The sequence below is a fragment of the Chanos chanos genome, chromosome 5 (genome assembly GCF_902362185.1).
Source record: "Chanos chanos chromosome 5, fChaCha1.1, whole genome shotgun sequence".
Taxonomy (NCBI): domain Eukaryota; kingdom Metazoa; phylum Chordata; class Actinopteri; order Gonorynchiformes; family Chanidae; genus Chanos; species Chanos chanos.
In genome coordinates, this window is record NC_044499.1 from 50,704,817 (window position 1) to 50,724,189 (window position 19,373).

Below are 19,373 nucleotides of genomic sequence, written 5' to 3' on the forward strand. Positions count from 1 at the left end.
CGGCTAGAGAAACAGACTGGTCACAAGAAGAACAAAACTTACACTCTCAGTCACAGAACCTACAAAATAAACAGGTCGGGCCCAAAAAAAACAGAACCCAGAACAAAAAAAAAAAGGTACGGTATGTACGAATCAGAACAGGTCAGAAGCAGACTGGCCCAGGGCGCTTTCACAGAGGAGTTTCACACAGTGAGAGGAGGAAGCCTTGGGAGGGTGGGGGGGTGGGGTTGTTGTGGTTACCTGCTCTGAACATCCTCCACACTGATGTTCAGTTTCTCCAGTTCCTGGAAGCCTGGCACCTCCACCACAAACACATGGCCTCCCTCTGTGCCCAGGAGAAGCAGCTCCCCGGAGGAGTGGGCGAGGACAGCAGTCACCCGCGTCACACAGGGTAGGGCACTGTCCCACGCCGCAGACAGAGAGTGAGAAAGAGAGTGAACGAGAGATTCATGGTCAGAGCAAGAGAGAGACACAGAGACACAGAGAGAGAGAGAGAGAGAGAGAGACACACAGAGAGAGAGCGAGAGAGCGAGAGAGAAAGAGAGAGAGAGCGAGAGAGCGAGAGATGTGAGTGACTGACACAGACAATGAACATTTGCTGTTAGTTTGTGCCTGAACTGTTCGTGAATGAACTCAACACTGAACGCTGACAGACCTGAGTGAGTTTTGGGTCAGACTCGAAATTTTTGCTGTGGGGGCCAGAATAATGAGTAAGCCACTGAGTGACTGACTGCCTGGCCAGGGAAGGTTGACTGAGCGCTGACTGACAGTTTTCCATAGAAACTACTCAGGTGATACAACCAGGGGATTTTCAGTCATGTGACATATTCATCAATGAGGCAATGCTGATTATGTGATTGTGACATCGATGCTGTGTGTGTGTGTTTGTGTGAGTTGGAGAAATATTCTGGTATGTATGAGTCAGAGTGTGTGTGTGTGTGTGTGTGTGTCAGTGCCTGCCTCATAACCTGGTAGTGCAACCAATGTTGGTAAATTATGACAGCGTGGTCTTTAGGGGCATGTGTGTGTGTGTGTGTGTGTGTCTCAGCGTGTGAGTATTTAAGCGGTGGCCTGCATGTGTGAATGTGACATTGTGGCGGTACTATATGTTGTGTTGTGTTGTGGGGTGTGTGAGTGTGTGTGTATTTGTGTGTGTGTGTGTGTGTTTGTGAGCGATGCGTTAAGGTGTTTCAGTAGTGTCTTGGTGGGCGTCTGCGCTTTAAGTGGTGTCAACAGCGCTGTGTGTGTGGGTGGGGGACGTGTGAATGAGTTAATTTTGGCAGAAATTCCAAATGCCGTTTTAGTCTTCTCATGACAACAGCAATTAGCTTTAGTCATTTTTAGTCATGTATTTTATCTTAGTTCGAGTCCTAGTCTACGGAAGTCGATTCTAATTTTAGCCTCGTTTTAGTCCCAGCTGTTTTAGTCAGCGTGTTGTGTCAGCTGACTGTACGCTGTCATACACACGCTGTTTGCTCTCGGCTCTGACACAGGTGAGCACCATTAACTACGTACTCATGTTCTCACACAGTACACTCACAGCTAAAAAGAACCATTTCATGCCTTAAAGTCAGCATAAAAGCCACCGGATTATCTCTGCCGAACACAAAACTCTCCTTCACTTTTTGACTTCACCCGTCAGAATTCATCGTCAGCAAGGTTTCACATCAAGCCACATGTAAAGTGAACACACCCTTCAAAATAAACTCAAGTGTTTGGAAACAGCATGCGAATACGTTGCTATAGTGACGTATACATGACCGTGTGACTCCAATGATTCTTACGTCTCCCATTCTGACCAGTACACGGGCTGTGTCTCTCCTGTATATTTCAAGGATTCCCATCACTCACCATTAGCAGTTAAAACAAACCAGTCTGTGGCCAGATAGAGTTTAACGGCCACAGACATACTAGGCCGATGTGATGAAGTCAACCAATAAAGAGATGCATCATTAGTAAGTGTGTAGTATAGTAAGACTGCGTCTGAGAGCTTGAGTTTGACATCAGAGGTTCAGCGCTTCAGTACATTCACGTGTATTAGTCTGTTTCTCAGACGTCCAGCTGCTGTATACAAGTCTGAATGTATAGTGATGGAATAAGACACATTGTGAGAGACTGTGTGTGTGTGTGTGTGTGTGTGTTTGTCTTACCCAGGTGGTCCAGTGAGTGTGAAGCGTCCGATCTCCAGCAGTTCTGACAGTCCCTGATGGGCCCGTAGGGTCCACATGTGTAGACTGTTATCATCCAACAGAGTGACCAGCTCAACCTGCACCAACACACAGACATGCACACACAGACACAGACATGCACACAGACAAGCACACAGACACGCACACACACAGACAGACATACAGGCAAGACAAATGTTCAGTTTCAGCAGATACTAATTCTCTCTAACACTGGATCTGGTCTGTCCTAATGTACATAGAAAAAGTCTATGCGTAATTAAAGTGATATATATATTTTTTTTATGCCAGGATCTCCCCTTTCTAGGGGTTAAGGCGGTGCCCTTTACAGGGACTTCGTATGTGGCAATGTAGCACTTTACTTGATCACATGCCTTTGCTGACGTCAACTGTGACTCAACCAGGCTCAAACTCCCGACCCTCGCATTGCGAGGCGATCGCCTAACCATCCGAGCCACAGCGGCTACGCAATTAAATCGATAATATCATAAATATTCAAAAGTTCGCATATTTCCACTGGTTTAGAAAGGCATGTTTGTGGAATCAGGAGGCGAGTGGTCCGCAGGTTCTGGTTCTCCTGTTTGGATATGCCGAGTGAGAGAGTAGAGAAAATGTGTTTTTGTGCACGGTGTGTAAACAGCTCGGCCCCTCTCACCTGGTGCGGTAGGAAGTGTATCTGTGTAACGGCCGCATTTTCATCATGTAAGCCCATAAATTCCACTCCTGGAGCTCCATAGCTGACACACAGATAAGGAAAACACACACATACCCCTACCATCTTACACAAACACAGACACACACATATACAAACACACACACACACACACACACACACACACACACACACAGGAGCTGACGCAAATGAAGCCTAGCGACACAGGCAGGAATAATGGTGTCTGTGTTTTTGCAGGTTAGCTATGAGAGCAGCCTGTGTTTTAGAGATAAGGACAGAGGTGATTACGGTGAAACTTAATGGACTTTGTCCAACGCAACTGGGAATTTTAGGACTCCTTGCCGAGACAATGCCTGTACGTTGGCAAACACAGAAACCGTCAGAATGAAAAGCGTCCTCCGTTTATTGAGTGTGAAACTTTTTTTGCTTCTGTACAATCACTCCTAACTGCGGGGAACATTTCAGGCTCTGAGTGGGGAATCAGACAGAACCAGTACTGGCTCCCTCGCCGTCAGACTGGTTCAGCCACCGATGATTAACACACAATGTGCAGTGACTGAAGCGGGGAAACATGCGTTTCCAGACGGATGTTGCGCAACACCATGGGAAAACGCACGCGCGCACGCACGCGCATGCACACGCACAGTGCCACGCAATGAAATAAACATGCAGGGGAAGCCTATGAGAGCGGCCGAAACGCGGGCGTGGCTGCCACGTCTTGACAAGTCTCCCGGAGAACTGAAAGAGGAAGCAGCGCGTTGCTTGCATGGGAATTCGATCTCTCCCTATCTAGGATTCTGCTCCTTCCCAAAATTTGCCACACCTCTTTGGGATCACTAGAGCACTTAAGCACCATCTGAATATCTGACAGCTAAGGATAGATCAAAGTGCTCCAGCAGGGCAGGTGTCCAGGAGGAAGGTTTGGTTACCCCCAAGTAACAAAGATTGACGAGAACTGGAATCGAACCCCTAATGACCCGCTGTTATTGAGTTACAAAGCTACAGTGCCTTAACCTGCTGAGCTAAGGTGGACCAAGAGACCTACTATCTATCTCTACAGCTGTTTCACAACATTCCACAGTCGGACAGGGTCGCTTCCCTCAAGGCTTTGGGGGGGGGCAGCAAGGAGACAGTGAGGAGGATACAGTTTGATGGCTCCTGATCTGGTGCCGATGGCCAGGAGTTCTAAACTGGGACTGTAGCCCAGTGAACTGGGCTGGTGGGGGAATCCATGCTCAACAGTCTGGGGAGGAAAAAACAAAACAGGAGATCAAACTTAGACTGGTGAACAGATATAACATTAAACCCAGTTACGCAACCCCAAACCAACAGAACTAAATGAGCTTCCAGCAGCCTCTGTGTGTAAGCAGTTCATTAGTGTTTGTTGTAGGGATATGATTAAGACAATTATGAATGGAGCTACAGTAATAAGGACAAAGGCGACAGTATTAATGTGCAGGGAAGTGCAGACAGCAGCTCAGCAGTGGTTACAGCCACAGAAACAGCCATAAGAGAAGGACTCGTCTAAGAATCAGTACCAACAGCAAAGAGGCAACGCTGGAATCAATAAACGCTAGATCAGGAAAGGAGAATTAGTAAGGGGAATAACAGCATCAAAACTAGGAATATCAGGGACAGACCGGAAAATGAGGAATGAGAAGACTAGGAATGGCAACACTAAGTATGGAAGCGATGGGAAGAAGACAGACATGAGGACTGTTAGGAAAATGATTGGTAACAGGAATATGGAGAACAAAGGGGAGGACAATTAGATCACTGTGAACATCAGAGGTGCCGACAAGTGGATCGGGTATATCGGTGAACGGGAATACGAGGAACAGGAACGTGAGCAACTGTGAGCGTGAGCAGCGTGTGAGCGTTAGCAGCGTGTGAGCGTGAGCAGCGGTGCATCGTGGGTAACCTTGTTGAAGTGGTAGAGATCCTGTTTGAGTTTGTCTCTCTGGGAGTCGTGGCCATGACGCCGGAATCTCTTCATCCTACTGCTGCCAGTGGGAGCCTTTACTCCAAGTCCTCTCTCACCCGACCTGAGACAGAGGGAAAAATCCAGAGGCAGAAATCAATACCCGCACAGTCAGGACGGAGCACACGAAAAAGGAGAATCCCCACACGAGCAGAAGCTTGGTGAAATCAAACACACACAAAAAAAAACCCTCACTGATTTTAAACAAAGTTTTAGAGGCAGACACAACACAAAGGCAGGAATACAGAGCACAGGTCGCTGTGTGTGTGTGTGTGTGTGTTTCTGCGCGCCCAGGCCTATGTGTTCATGCACCTCTGACAATACAATGGTTGTAAAGGAGAGGAATTCCAGGGGGCGGGGCTTTGACAAGTTGTCTGAAACTCCCCACCTCCCCCTTCCTTTGCCTAGCCCCTCCCACTAGGACTGCCCTGTCTTAGACATGAGCCGGGGGGGTCAGAGGTCACTACGGGCTCAACTGAAGCACCTATTGTTCTCTCAGTCTCACCCCCCCCCAACCTCTCACAAACACACACACACACACGCCTGCACAAACAGCAGCTGATGAGGACACCTGTTACAAACAGAAACCATTTCAAAAGAGGCCTTTTCAAAGAGAGAGAGAGAGAGAGAGAGAGAGAACACATAGAACTCCACGTGCTTCCAGGCAGCAGTGAAAAGACAACATTAAATATGATCCAAAAGAAACACTATTAAGGATCTGCCTCCCCCATCCTGAAACAGACACACACACACACACACACACACAGTGTGTATGGCTGGTATTGTGATCTTATACAGGTGTTTCTTCATTTACTGTCTTTTGTTCTTAGTTTGAGGAAGTACCAGAGTGACGGTTTATCAACACCGCCCCCCCCCCCCCCCCCCCCCCCCGGACTAAATAAACCTGCCCATATCACTACACTGTTTACAGCAAAAATATGAGCACTCAAAAACCAGACAAAAAAACTGAAAAAAAAGTTTCCAGGGGAATGCAGACGAAATTTTCCAAACCAGGCACAACACCACAGAATGATTTCAACTCTCCAAATCACATGCTCCGGTCCTCTCAGTGAGACATGGATTAAGACTGAAATTCCCCTTCAATTCCCACTGATGACAGACAAGGCTTTTCACCACAACTACAGGTCTAACCGCAACACGGATGGAAAACCTAATCTCCATCGCTTTGATTAGTCCACAGCACGCAGCAGGGCTCCACTTCCTGCCACAAAACACTCTGCATTTTGTGATTTATTTGCATGTAATACGTGGATCGGACGTCCTCAACCAGAGAGGCGCGCACGCACACGCGCACACACACACGCGCACACACACACCCTGTGGAACGAGGCCGGGGCTTTAGTGTCTTGCTCTGGGCACATTTGCAGAGGGTAATCCTGATCGGGAATTGAATTCACACTCCTCAGTTCAGTGTGCTGTTTCATCCGAAAACAAAGCCACCACCCACCGACCCATTTCTCTCTCATTACACAGGAAATCTCCGACTGGATCACTTCTCCCGAAACAGCCAAGCCAGTGACTCACTCCTTCAGGGCTCAAAACACACACACACACACACACACATATTTCTCCACTTACTCCTCTTGGTTAGTGGAGTCTATTTCGTCAGCAGCCAAAACTCTGACTCCTACAGCAACACCCACGGTCTGTCACCTCAGCCTGAGGGGGTGGGGAGGAGAGAAACAGGGCTTTTTTTTCGGGTCTGATGTGGGTGTGAGGGTAAAGGTGGGGGGAGGGGCGATAGCGTGTGATTTAAGGGACGACGAGAAAGTGGGAGGGATCCTAAAAAGAACAGGCTCGTACCCCGACTCGGGAGGAGGAGGAGGAGGAGGAGGAGGAGGAAGCAGGAGCCTGAGACTCAGCGGCCGGAGGAAGGGACGGTCATTAAGTCAGGAGGAAACAGTTCCTTTCACCATGGGGCTGAGGCTAGGAGCGCCCAGACTGGTGTGGGTTGAAAGGGGGGGGCATGCTTCTCTCCGTCTCTCTGGGACTCTCAGACCACTGCACTGGGAGCCGAGAGGGGTCCGGAACCCACTCGACGTTCCACAGCTTCCATTATGACGTCATCGCCCTCTCTCGCTTTGCTCTGACTCTCTCTCTCGTGGGAGCAGAGCGCAAGCATAAAGGCTGTAACAGTGAAAAATAAAAAAATAAAAACCCCTCCAGCATTCACAGGAGACTAAAGAAATGCGCAGGGCCTACTCATGTGACTTGTCATCACCGTGTTCTAGCCAACGGTGTGACTTTGCCGCCGTGATGTGTACCAAAGTCTAATCCTTAGGAAAAATACCATGGCACTTATGGGAAAGGGAAAACGATGAACGTTCCGTGTGGCTCCAAACAGGGGGAGTGGATGCAGAGCTCAGTGGCGAGGGGAAAAACGCCTGCACCGTGACTGGGAAGAGGACCTCATGGAGACCAGCTGTCCTGAACGTGTGAGATAATCAATCACTGAACAGCCCAATGATGAGGCCATCAAGAGTATTGATCTATTCCACTGCTGATTGATCCATCATCTGTTAACGCCACAATTGTCCGGAACGACCGATCCAAGTCTCTTTCCACATCCCTTTTCCCCCCCTCTTCTTCTTTTAACAGTATAATCTGAGAGTTTCAGTATGGGATCTAAGCTTATCTCCTCCGTTAGCTTGTTAAACAGAAACCTGTCACAGTGTTCCAGAATCAATATTCCCAGGATCGCTGCTCTGTGTGTGTCACGGGCAGAAGTGACCTTGAATTGAGCAAAATGCGCGGACACACACTCACACACACGCACGCGCACACACACACAGGCCATGTCAACAGAGGCAGCTGGTTCAGCTGAACTGTCTCTGATCAGAAGCAGTTCCACGTCTCTCTTAACAAGACCTACAATAGGTTACATTTTAACTGAAGCCTGAGTGCTGACCTGGGAGTCTGCTGGGATTCTGTCAGAGTACTGACTCGCAGCATAACTAAAACGCGCGTCTAATGCGGCAATCTGGTTTTATCAGGTAGCTACGGCCAAGCCGGAAAAACAGAATGCCCCCCCCCCCCATGATCCAAACATCACAATTCACATCTTAAGATGTAAACATTCGGAATGAAACAAAAAAAGCGCTTTATCTTGTTGCCATAACAACTCATGCACTCTTACCACTTACACCACACACACACACAGACAGTCCTATTCTGGAAACTGTAACCAAAATGGATTGCTTTAGAGTCAGAGCACTGTGTACAGCTTTAGAGTCAGAGCACTGTGTACAGCTCCTCAGAGGTGCACCAATAGTAGAAGGGGAAAAAAGTTAAGAAAAGTGTGTTTAAAAAGTATTTGTACATGGAAGCCTGCTCATCTAAAGGAAAACCCAACACCCCTCCCATGTGAAAACATTCTTTTTTCTTTTTTTTTCTTCAAAATACGTTTAAAAACATAGTTGGAACGATTGTTTGCCTTCGTCACAATTCCGTCATGTTTTTCCATCTCCGTTCAACAACTGTTGCTCACTATACTGACCTCAGGGTCAGGAGGTGTGGAGGTAGGAGTCCAGGCTCCACAGAGAGCGAGAGCTAACTGAGAGTCCGTCCAGCCTACACACAGAGGAGCCTCTGTACCAGGACAACAGTACAGGCCTGAAACGCTTTCTTTAAACAGCATTCAGACGAGCTCTGGCAACAAAAGGAGCAGGAACAGACAACATTTATCAGAGCGGAGGAGAAAGCACCTCCTCTGTGTGTTAACGACTTTACTGGCTTTTCTCCAGCTGGCCTGAATGAGAGGACACCGCAGCCAGCCTGGAGAAACAGGAGTGAGTTTCTTTTGTTTTTAGGGCAATGGCCAGTGACCTACTCCACTCCCTTACACACCTGCGTGTGTGTGTGTGTGTGTGTGTGTGCTAAGGCAGGATTTCCCTGGTTCTCATATCCTCATCAGTATCAGCCATCAGCCAGCAGTTTAACCGACACTGACAGGTATACTCCCCACAGGTGTATCTGCATACAGGAGACCAGTTATTTTTGGTGATCCGTCAATCAAAACAATAAACACACAACGAAAAGACCGGGTCTTTTGGGTGATCCGTCAATCAACAGAATAAACACACAAAGCAAAGCACCCTTCCCCAAAGTTATACTGTTTGTGCTTATGCATCACAGAGAGGGGATTTGAAAAGGCTGGAGTAGATTAGAGCCCGTGTAAAGTGGCATTGTGGTCTGCGCCTTTCTTCGTCAGGCCCCATCACACTTTCCAAACAAACTCAAACACAGCAAACCCATGTCTTCTTACCCCGTTAATGTGCATTTATGTGAATGTGTTTGTCTAGACGCACAGGCCTGATTAAAACTGTGTGTGCGTGTGTGTGTGTGTGCGCGCGCGCGCATGTGTGTGTGTGTGTTACAGCTAAACGTCTCCCTCAGCTCTGACATCACTGCATTCTCCACATACTCTCACGTCAAAAATAAATAAATAAATAAGAGAGCGATTCCCAGGAGGAGGCTACAGGCTTGTGCCGACATGACTAAAACGCTATCAGTAAACTGTCTGCGTCTGACTCTCTCTCTGTCTCTCACACACACACACACACACACACACACACTCTTTACTGAGAAACGTAGTGCAAGTTAGTTTGAACAATGACTGGCATCTCAGAAATCCATTAAAAAAAAAAAAGACAGGTGACTGAGAAAGCAGGGACAGAGAGGAGACTGATGCTCCGACACATTGAAAATTGTCCATCCGGTGAAGAGAGGTCAAGTAGTAATGTCACCAAAGGATTACATTCTAATTCACACACACAAACACACCCTAATTACCACATATACACACACTGTTGCACTTACACACACGTCGAGAGAGAACCAGTCCAACGGTTGTTGGTGACAACATTGGCCATGATAAAAACATAAATGCAGGCCGCTATATGAGGGCAAACACTGTAGAACTCAAACTCCCGCTCTCTGGTCTGAGGCTTCAGAAAAAGAAAAAAAAAATCCCAGACATTAAAGGTTTCACATCTTCATTCAAATGTGAAGTCGATTTTTTTTTTCCTTTTACAATCAACAACTTCACTTTGGCCCTCCATACAAGAAACACACACGGGCTGAAAAAAAAAAGAGCCTAATTCAAATATCAAACCCCTCTTCCCTCTGCATTAATGCACAGAGGAACTGGTCTGAGAGAGGAGCACCAACGCAGGCCTGCAGTGTCTTCATTTATCAGTAACTGAACACGGCAGTAGTAACACATGACGCTCTTACACTACACAGAGTCAGGCCAGAGAAAAAGGAGAAGGAGATTTCTGAACGTGGTCCACTCTGATTCAGCCCTTACACACACAAGCACAGGACTACTGTTACAGCCTCCTCTGGTCTGAACTTTACAACACCGAGAAGAAAACAACAACAACGACGACAACAATAACAACAACAACCCCCCCCCCCCCCCCCCCCCCCGCCCTTGATTACTCTCTCAAACCCATCTCTCAGAAAACACAAATTAGATCTTGTCAGTTTTTGGGTGGGGTCCAACAGGATGTCTGTCCACAAACTCACTCCTTTCCTGTCTTCGGTTTGTAGGTTGAGATTGTATTTGGCCAGGACCGTGGCGCACAGAACGAGTCTGCCGCAAGTCAATTCAACCGTCAATATACCACAAATGAGTAATCAGAGAGAGAGAGAGAGAGAGAGTTGAACCTTGAATCTCCTCTAAACCTCCACTTTGACCTGCCTCTAAATGACTGACTAAAACTTCTCCCAAAAGCAGCCGTGGCGCTTGTTTGAGAGAAATAAGTGTGCTTTGAAATATTGCTTGCTTCTTGCAAACCCTTGTCAAACGGAAAACTATGTAACTGTTCAGCCAGCGAAATAGTTCGGTGAAACATAGCCTGCAGCTAGTTCCCTTAAAATGAACTTCACACAAAATGCAAAAACGGACAGTGTGTACATGAACACATGTCTATGTGTCATTTTCATGAATAAACCAGAGAAGCAAATAGTATAGTCATATGAACACCCATAAAGATCAAGCCTCCTTTCTGAATTAACTTTCAAATTTTATTAAAATCTGTCTGCCAGCAGTATGGACCCAGACATATTTTGGTCGTCCACCACACGAGACAGCGAACAGAGCAAAAAACAACAAAACAACTGAACCAGCAAGCACATCTGAGCTCCATGTTTGGCCGAATTTCAAACTTGCCTAACCGGTAAAGCAGAGCTTTCACCTCGCTACCCGACCCCACCTCCCCAAAGTCAACCCAGTGGCCATTTCACGGCACTGAAACCCAACTCTCACCTGACTTAACCACCACAACAACCGTCCACCTGGGGGAAAGGTGACACACCTTTCCACCGAACATCCATTTACAAATTAAATGACCCAGTAACACTGAAACTTGCGCAACAGTCAACGACACATTTTTCAGTCTTGTGACTTGCGTAAATTTTCTATCATAACGATTAGAAACTAAACCTCAAGTCGTGAGTAGGTAAGGTGAACATAAACATAATTGTCTCTGCTCTTCCCATAGTTTCGTCCTTCCTGGTTCGCTTCACCTGACGGTGACTGATACAAATTAACTTTGCTGATGGGGCAAGCAAACAGATTTTTCTAAATCTGAGGGTTAATTTGACGAATTGTAGGTTAAACATTAGTTTACGTGTAACTCACTGAACAGAGAAGCCCATTTCAACGCGGAAGATCTCATTTCTAGAATGTGTGAGTTAGCATGCGATTCGAGGTCCTGCAACTAATCTAGTTTAATAACGCCCCAGCCCATTAGCTATGTGCGGTTAGCACTCGCTGGGCACATAGAATAACCGTGCAGAGACGACACCTGTAGCTATTGTAGCTAACGTCTCCTGGCTAATAGTACAATACTGCGGGCCCCATGAGAACTCACCTGACTGCTCGATCGGCCGATGTCCCAGCTGTTCCAACTATTTACAAACCTTAATGACGGCTCCCTAGTTTTCTATTCCGTTTGGTCTTCCGATCACACAGTTCACCTTAGCCGACCAAAAACTATGCAGAAATGATGAGGAAACAACTATTTACAATTAGGAAATAAATTAACGTACGGTTTCCCTTTCAGTCCAAGGCGTTTGGCTGGTTTGTTTGGCTGCGCCCAACGGTGGCAGCCTCGGTGTTTCCTGCTGCCTCTGCCCCGTGTGAGCGGTTGATGATTTTTAATGGAACTGCCCGAACCTTATTGCTCCTCCTACATCAACGTTCTTCCGGGACAGTTCAGCTTCCCACCAGCAGGGGGCAAGCGACGCGTTTTCAACTCGCCCTAGACGGCATTTGATAATGAACTGTCTCGCGCAGTTACTGGGGGGTGGGAAGACAAAAATTTCAGACGAAATTTAAGAGTTCAAAATGTGCGTAAATGCATCCCACGAGAGACGTAAGGTGTTTTATATCTTTCTTGGATATGTCTAATCGTCGGCCCGTCTAAAGTAATGGGCATACATTGTTCGATGTTTCAAAGTGATTTGTTCAACGTCTCAGGTCTTCATACAGTCTAATGCGACCTGTTTCTTTTTGATTATTACACCTAGTACGGGGGCAGTCATGCCATAAAACTAGTCTATGAGTAATGAAAATTAATCTTTATTATCACCCAGAAGAAACAAATGAGATAGAAGACTGATATTGTACAAACCGTATTTAACTGCCTTATCTGTAATGGTTGAGTCGGCGCTTAGAGATTGTTGACCGTAATATTAGTGAACGTAACATACGATAGTTTCACTTTATGTGGTAAGTCTTACATGTGAAACCAGGCAGTACTTGAGAATGCCTCTGTGGCCCCACACTCCCTGGTAAATTTAGACTCTAGTGAACAACACAGTAAAGAGGGCAATGAGGCAAACACTGAGAAAATCTTTTGAATGTGTTTATTTCAAAAAGAAAAAAAAAATCTTTACTGTACACTTCATCAGTTTTGCGCATTGAAAATTTGGCACCAAAAAGCAAGTCACTTTGCATAAAAAGCTCTCTGCATAAAAAGCATCGAAGTCACCTCTAAGGTGTTTGGGGGTTTTTTGTTCAAGTATTTTCCTGTTTTGTGTTTGTGATTCAGAGGCTGAGGACCCGTGCCCCCTCAGATGGGGAAGTGATGTAAAAAGTGGGTGATCCACTGTATCTCTCCTGTTAAACAAACAAACAAACAAACAAAAAACAGTTGATTAGGTAAAAGACCAATGATAGATCAATAAACCCGTAAAATAACTGTTGTCATATTATTCTGAGACACCTCTGGCTGTTATGAGTTATCGGTTACATCTCAGTTGATCAGTTACTCTACTGTCGTCATGACAACAAAAGTGTTGTCGGGACAACCCAAAGACATTTTCTAGTTGTGCTATGGTATGGTTTAATTAACGGGACATTTACTTCATCAGAGTATCATAATCCTCACACACACTGCTTGTATAAATCAGATCAGAGATTAGACATATACAAATAAACAAGTAAAAAAATTGACACAGAGATAGAAACATAGATGGATAGATAGACAGACAGACAGACAGATAGATAGATAGATAGATAGATAGATAGATAGATAGATAGATAGACAGAAAGAAAAAGTGTTGATGCTGTACTCAAACAATGAAAAAACAACAATAATAATGTGTATGTAATATATGATAACAATACCAATGTGTATGTAACAGGGAGGTCCCAGGCTGCTGTTTACCTTAATGTGCTGCATGGCTCTGTCTGCAGCATCAGCCTGGACCAGAGAGACAGTGCACCCTCCAAAGCCTCCCCCGGTCATCCGACTCCCAAACACACCCTCCACCTCCATGGCCACGGCCACCAGCTCATCCAGCTCCACACAGCTCACCTCATAATGGTCCCTGTGGTGGAGCGCAGCCGTCAGGCAAGACAAATGCTCACTCTGCCAGCTCACCAATGGGCGAGACATGCAATCATTCTGCCTGTTCACCGAGGCCAAATCAAACAGAGGCTAGAGAGAGAATTAATGCCCTAGATTTCTGTGATCCTGTTTCTCCCCATTAGTCACTAGCAATATGAGCCAGTCTGCAGGTCTCACTCGGCCAGTGTGTCTTTAATTGGCTTTGCTGATAGTCTGATTCTCTTTACAATAATGACATTTGTGAGTCACATAAACCGTAACCAGATCTGAGACTTCACTTTAAAATGAAATTTTTAACGGAAAGATTCTCGCTAATTGTTTTAGTCTGACGTGCTTTCACTGACGGCCAGACTTAATCAGATTTTAGTTGTTTCTTAAGAAATGTCTGATTTTGAAACTTTCTGATTGGCTGTGTGATGTCCCACCTGAGAGAGTTGTGACTCTCCACCATGAGTTTTCCGAACTCTCTGTACGCCCCTCTCTTAAGCGCCTCGGCCGCCTGCGCGGTGCGGGCGATCTCCTCAATCACATGACGCGCTCGGCGATAGGTGACGTCGTCCAAACGAGCCTTGGCGGCTTAAAACAAAACAGCTTCATTTTCGTTAAAACGTACTCACTATGAGTTACACACAGGTCACACGCATGAAAAAGAATCACATTCACGCACTCATGCATGTTTACAGGAAACTACGTTTTCAGGAAAAAAAAAAGGATTCATTATTTACCCAAAAAAAGAGGAATTTCTGTGCATTAATATGTAGAATTCATGTTAATTTCAGGGATAAAATAAATTTCAGAGAAATTTTTGGCCTCACACAAGTACAAGTGGCTAAGAGAGCTTCAGTTACTCTTTTTAGCATTTTTCATGTCTGGTTTGTGTGTTAGTGGTCTGGAAATGTTTTGCCCCCCCAAAACATTTGCTGTTATTTCATAGTCATAATTTTGTTGTAAACAGTGCATAGGCATAACCTGTTTTGTCATGGGAATAAGACGGTAACTTTTAGACATTTCCTCAAACTAACCACAAATGGCAGAGAGAGAAAAATACCCATGTGAGACTGTCCGTGTGTGTGACACCCACAGAGACCTCAGCAAAGTGTGAGAAATGATCTCCTATAACAGGTCACACTTCTCAAAATAGTCTTTCTCTCTCTCTCTCTGTCTCTCTCTCTCTCTCTGTCTCTCTCTTTCTCTGTCTCTCTCTCTCTCTTTCTCTGTCTGTCTGTCTCTCTCTCTCTCTCTCTCTTTCTCTGTCTCTCTCGGTTTGTCTGTCTGTCTCTCTGTCTCTCCCTCTCTCTCTCTCCCTTTCTCTGTCTCTCTCGGTTTGTCTGTCTGTCTCTTTGTCTCTCTCTCTTTCTGACTGTCTCTCTCTAACACTCTCTCTCTCTCTGTTTGTCTGTCTGTCTGTCTCTCTCTCTCTCTCTTTCTCTGTTTGTCTGTCTGTCTCTCTCTCACCCTCCAGGTCCTGTAGTGTGGCCTCTCTAAGGCTGCTCTTGCCCAGGACGGCTGCTGCCTCCTCACACTGCCTGCGGCGTGTGGGGTACTCGCTGCCGGTCAGAGCGTGTCTCACGTTAGAGTTGGTAATGAGGACAACCAGCCCAGGGTCAGACAGAGGAACCGCGGTGGCCTCCAAAGACCTGAGAACAACAAATAATTACTGCATCATTACAACATCAACCAACAGTCACAATACATACAATGATACATGCAGTGACAGTGACGGTACATACAACCACCAATCAAACTGGACGTGTGTACCCTCACACATGGAGTCAGAACAGAAGGTGGCACATGCTGGTGTGTGTGTGTGTGTGTTTGTGTTTGTGTATTTATGCTATCGTCACCCACACAGGAAGAGATCTTCAGTGCATACTTGATGGTTTTGCCAGGACGTACAAACTCCTTGGTTTGGCCATGAACATAAAAAAGACCAAAGTTCTCCATCAGCCCCCACCAGACTCCTCCACACCCCAACCAACAATGACAATTGACAGCGTAAGCCTTGAAAATGTGGACCAGTTCCCCCACCCTGGATGTCACCTCTCCTCACGGGCAGACATCGACAGCACGGTACACCATCACACCTGCTGTGCCAGTGGGGCTTTTGCAAAGCTCCGTAGAAGAGTCTTTGAAAACTCTGACCTGCTTGCAAAGACCAAGCTACTGGTCTACAAGGCAGTTGTCTTGCCCACTCTTTTATCTGGTGCAGAGACCTGGACCACTTACGGTAGGCATATAAGAGTCTTGGAGACCTACCACCAGAGATGTCTGTGAGAAATCTTGCCTATCAGCTGCAAAGAGAAGTGCACTAACATCAGTGTTCTTGAGGAAGCAAACATCAACAGCACTGCCCTCAACACCAGCTGAGATGGACAGGCCATGCAATGCAAATGCCTGACACACGCCTCCCAAAACAGGTCTTCTACTCAGAACTAGATGCTGGCCAATGAGCTCCTGGAGGTCAGAAAAAGCGTTTCAAGGACAACATCAGGATCCACCTCAAAAAATTCCACATAAATAGCTCTAACTGGGAAGACCTTGGTCAAAACAGAACCACATAGAGAAACAGTTTGCATGAAGGAGCCACACTCTATGAAGCCGATCTCCAACAGGCTGTCAGAGTCAAGCAGTAGCAAAGAACGGAGAGGGTCCCCACCCAAAAAACGCTCTCCCACACCCCACTTCCAGCACCTCACATCAGTGCCCACACAGCAAGAGAGTCTGTGGTACCACAATTGGCCTCTTCAGTCATTTGAAGACCCACAATAAGGACCCCCCCCAGGAGGACCATCATCCTCGACTTCGAGTGAGCGCCGATAATGATGTATTTATGTGGTTGATTATCTTTGTTTGTGTGTGTGTGTGTGTGTGTGTGTGAAGCACTCTACCTGCAGTCTATAAGCAGGGCGTGACCCTCCTTGCCAAGGACGGACACAAACTGGTCCATGATGCCACAGGGCACGCCGGCGTGGGTGTGCTCAGCCTGCTGGCATGCCAGGGCCTTTGCCACTTTATCACCGTCATCTGTGGGTACGGACACGAAACATAACGATGTCATAACACTCACTTTCCACCTGGTACAGTGTTCCCTGCATCTCTCATCTACGCTATCGTCAGCAGACGTCTCAGCAAAACCACAGAGTGGACACTTCAGTGATGCATGCTAGAACAGGCTCGACCCAGTCCCCGGTCCTGGGTTACACAGATAATAAGGTCTCACTGCAGATCCATTAGACTGCTCAAATGAAACAGAACAGAGATCAGCCCATTTCACCGGGTTAATGATCCACTATGGACACCATATCATCTGTGTGATCAGCCGATTAATGCGTGATCATAAAGTGATTATACGACAGGCTCGTCTTACCAGGATTCAGCTGCTGGAGGAAAGTGTATGTCGCGACTTCCAGCGATGCGGAGCTGGATAAACCCCCTCCCAAAGGGACACTGCTGGCTATGACGGCTCTAAACCCAGGCAAGGGCTGGGCTACGCAGGACGAGACAGAGACGGGAGAGAGAGAGGGAGAACTGTGTGGTTAAAATAGTACAAAATGGCAGGTTTACGAATTCAAATTCAGGTACATGTCAGCTTCTCATAAAACAATGCAATGAAAGTTGAAATGCTACACTCTCTAAAGGCCACGGTAGAGTAGGCTGCTGGATATTAATTAAGCCTAGAGAGGATTACACGATTAAATCCCATGTAATTCTATAACTTCGCTCTAAGTTTCTGCTCGTTATAACCATACCATTTAAGGTATAAAAAAAAAAAATAGGTGAAATAAAACTCTCTTTGGCTTCACATACAATCTTATTTTATTTTAGTCGTGGTTTGTCCGACTGCGCCGAAGAGACATCGATCGTGTTACCTCTGTAGTGATGCACCACTCCTTTAACGTAATTCGCCCAGCTGGGCTGGCCGCGCGTCAGGGGGGCATCGGCAGTCGGCAGATCGAAGTCCACTTTACGGAGTTCACCCGCCCCCTCGGTCACTGTTACGATGGAGCAACTTCGGCCCGTGCTTCGGCTGCCGACCACAACTGTGACCATAGGCAAGGCCTTGGAAAATTAGGAAGGACGGTTTTAAAAACAAACAAATAAAAAAACAAAATTTTCTAATTTATTTTGTGCCTTCCGATAAAAAAACAACAACAACAAAACTGCATCATAGCGTTTCAGTGTGAAGCACGATGAATCCCAGTACGGGGAACACGGCATTATTTTAGCGAGCAATTAGACATAGTCTATCTGTACTAATCGCCTTGCATTGTTTGTTTGAGTCATGGAGTTTTGAATATCAAATGTCACTAAGTAAACCTCTATATGAAGATAACACTGACCATCAAAGACATGTGACACACACCGCTGGACTCATCGGGTCACCTGTCCGTCCATTCAATACATATAGCCAAGTTACTTTTCAGTACCTTTTCCATACATGTATCCCAATATACACAATTGTACTGGAAGAGCATAAAAAACGGCTTTGATACAAGTTGGGGGGTTTTGTTCAGGGCCTACCATTGGCAAGACAAATCCTCCGTTATAATCAGTGTGTTCACCGATCAAGTTGACCCGACCCGGGGCGCACACCGCAATATCAGGACCATCTCCCCCGAAGTTCTCCTGGTACACACGTCGTGCCTCCGCAACTAATTCTGCAACACTAGGAACGTTGAAGGCTTCGGCCATAGCGTTCGAGAAATGCTGGCACTTCAATTTCTCGATAAATAATTCAGTTCAAGGACCTATAATAGTCAGCTGACCAGTGTGAACTGTTTACCTTCTCAAAGTTTACTTTGTTTAAACGGCCATCTGAATCATTCGCTTCACTCTGGGTTAAAACAACAAGCATACACTTTCAAACGGCTATGGTTTCACTCCCTCAGAATGATGACTATTTTTTGTTTCGATGTAAAATATATTGTCAACTGCAACGATTTCCACACTGTCTCTCCCAAAAACTACTCGTCACACATTTGACTTCCTTGATTTTGCGCATCGTTTTGATTGGTCTTGCCTGGTCCAATAGCCATTGGACTAATACTGTGGTAGCACAATGTTGCCACCGTGTGGCTACAGTCAGAACCGCTATGACTGGTATGTGCTGTACTGTGTCCATCAAGGTAGTAGAATAGTTGTGGTTAAAATACGAACGACTTTCGTAAACGTATTCATAATTAAATCTTTGATGTATCTAACACATACGTAAGACAGGACAGAGGATATTTTCCACCAGTTTAGTTTTAAATGAGTTTAAATGAGTAATGTTCTCATCGGCATTGGTGACATAGTACAAATCTGACACATCATTCTAGCTTAAAGTTTTTATTGGTTATAGTATGAATCAGTAGTTGTCATACACGGTATAAAACACTGAAAAATATATGACACTTTATCACATTTTTAATGCGCCAGACATCCACATAGTTGTATCTTCTCTTTAATACCTGTCTCTTTTAGATTCCATATAGAACATTCATCACCTCCCGAGCTTAAGAAAGGCTCGACCACGAATCAATTCTTAGAGGGCGTTTGTACGTTACTTTCGGGTCAACTGCCAATGTTTTGACATTTGAGAATAAGTGCTTTCATTCAGTCAATACTTTGATCTGCTCAGCATAAACTCACCGCTTTCACCTTTTCAATAC

At 46.0% G+C, this 19,373-nt stretch overlaps 2 protein-coding genes across 2 annotated transcripts in view; both read right to left on the reverse strand.

The window, feature by feature from the left end:
• llgl2 (LLGL scribble cell polarity complex component 2) overlaps window positions 1–12,000 on the reverse strand; it is a 27,548-nt gene extending 15,548 nt beyond the window's left edge. The window contains exons 1-6 of the mRNA XM_030774288.1: window positions 11,740–12,000; window positions 4,781–4,904; window positions 4,005–4,102; window positions 2,842–2,923; window positions 2,151–2,266; window positions 241–399 (exon numbers count right to left, since the gene is read on the reverse strand). Coding sequence (XP_030630148.1) covers window positions 241–399; window positions 2,151–2,266; window positions 2,842–2,923; window positions 4,005–4,102; window positions 4,781–4,855 — 530 coding nt within the window. The 5' untranslated portion in view covers window positions 4,856–4,904; window positions 11,740–12,000. The remainder of the gene's footprint in view (window positions 1–240; window positions 400–2,150; window positions 2,267–2,841; window positions 2,924–4,004; window positions 4,103–4,780; window positions 4,905–11,739) is intronic.
• A 731-nt stretch (window positions 12,001–12,731) lies between these two features.
• On the reverse strand, window positions 12,732–18,668 carry galk1 (galactokinase 1). The gene is made up of 8 exons (XM_030774301.1): window positions 18,244–18,668; window positions 17,592–17,781; window positions 17,090–17,209; window positions 16,611–16,746; window positions 15,178–15,359; window positions 14,148–14,298; window positions 13,540–13,702; window positions 12,732–12,989 (listed from the first exon to the last, which is right to left on the reverse strand). The coding sequence occupies exons 1-8, from the start codon at window positions 18,412–18,414 to the stop codon at window positions 12,918–12,920; spliced, it is 1,185 nt and encodes a 394-aa protein (XP_030630161.1). The 5' UTR covers window positions 18,415–18,668; the 3' UTR covers window positions 12,732–12,917.
• Window positions 18,669–19,373: the final 705 nt, after the last annotated feature.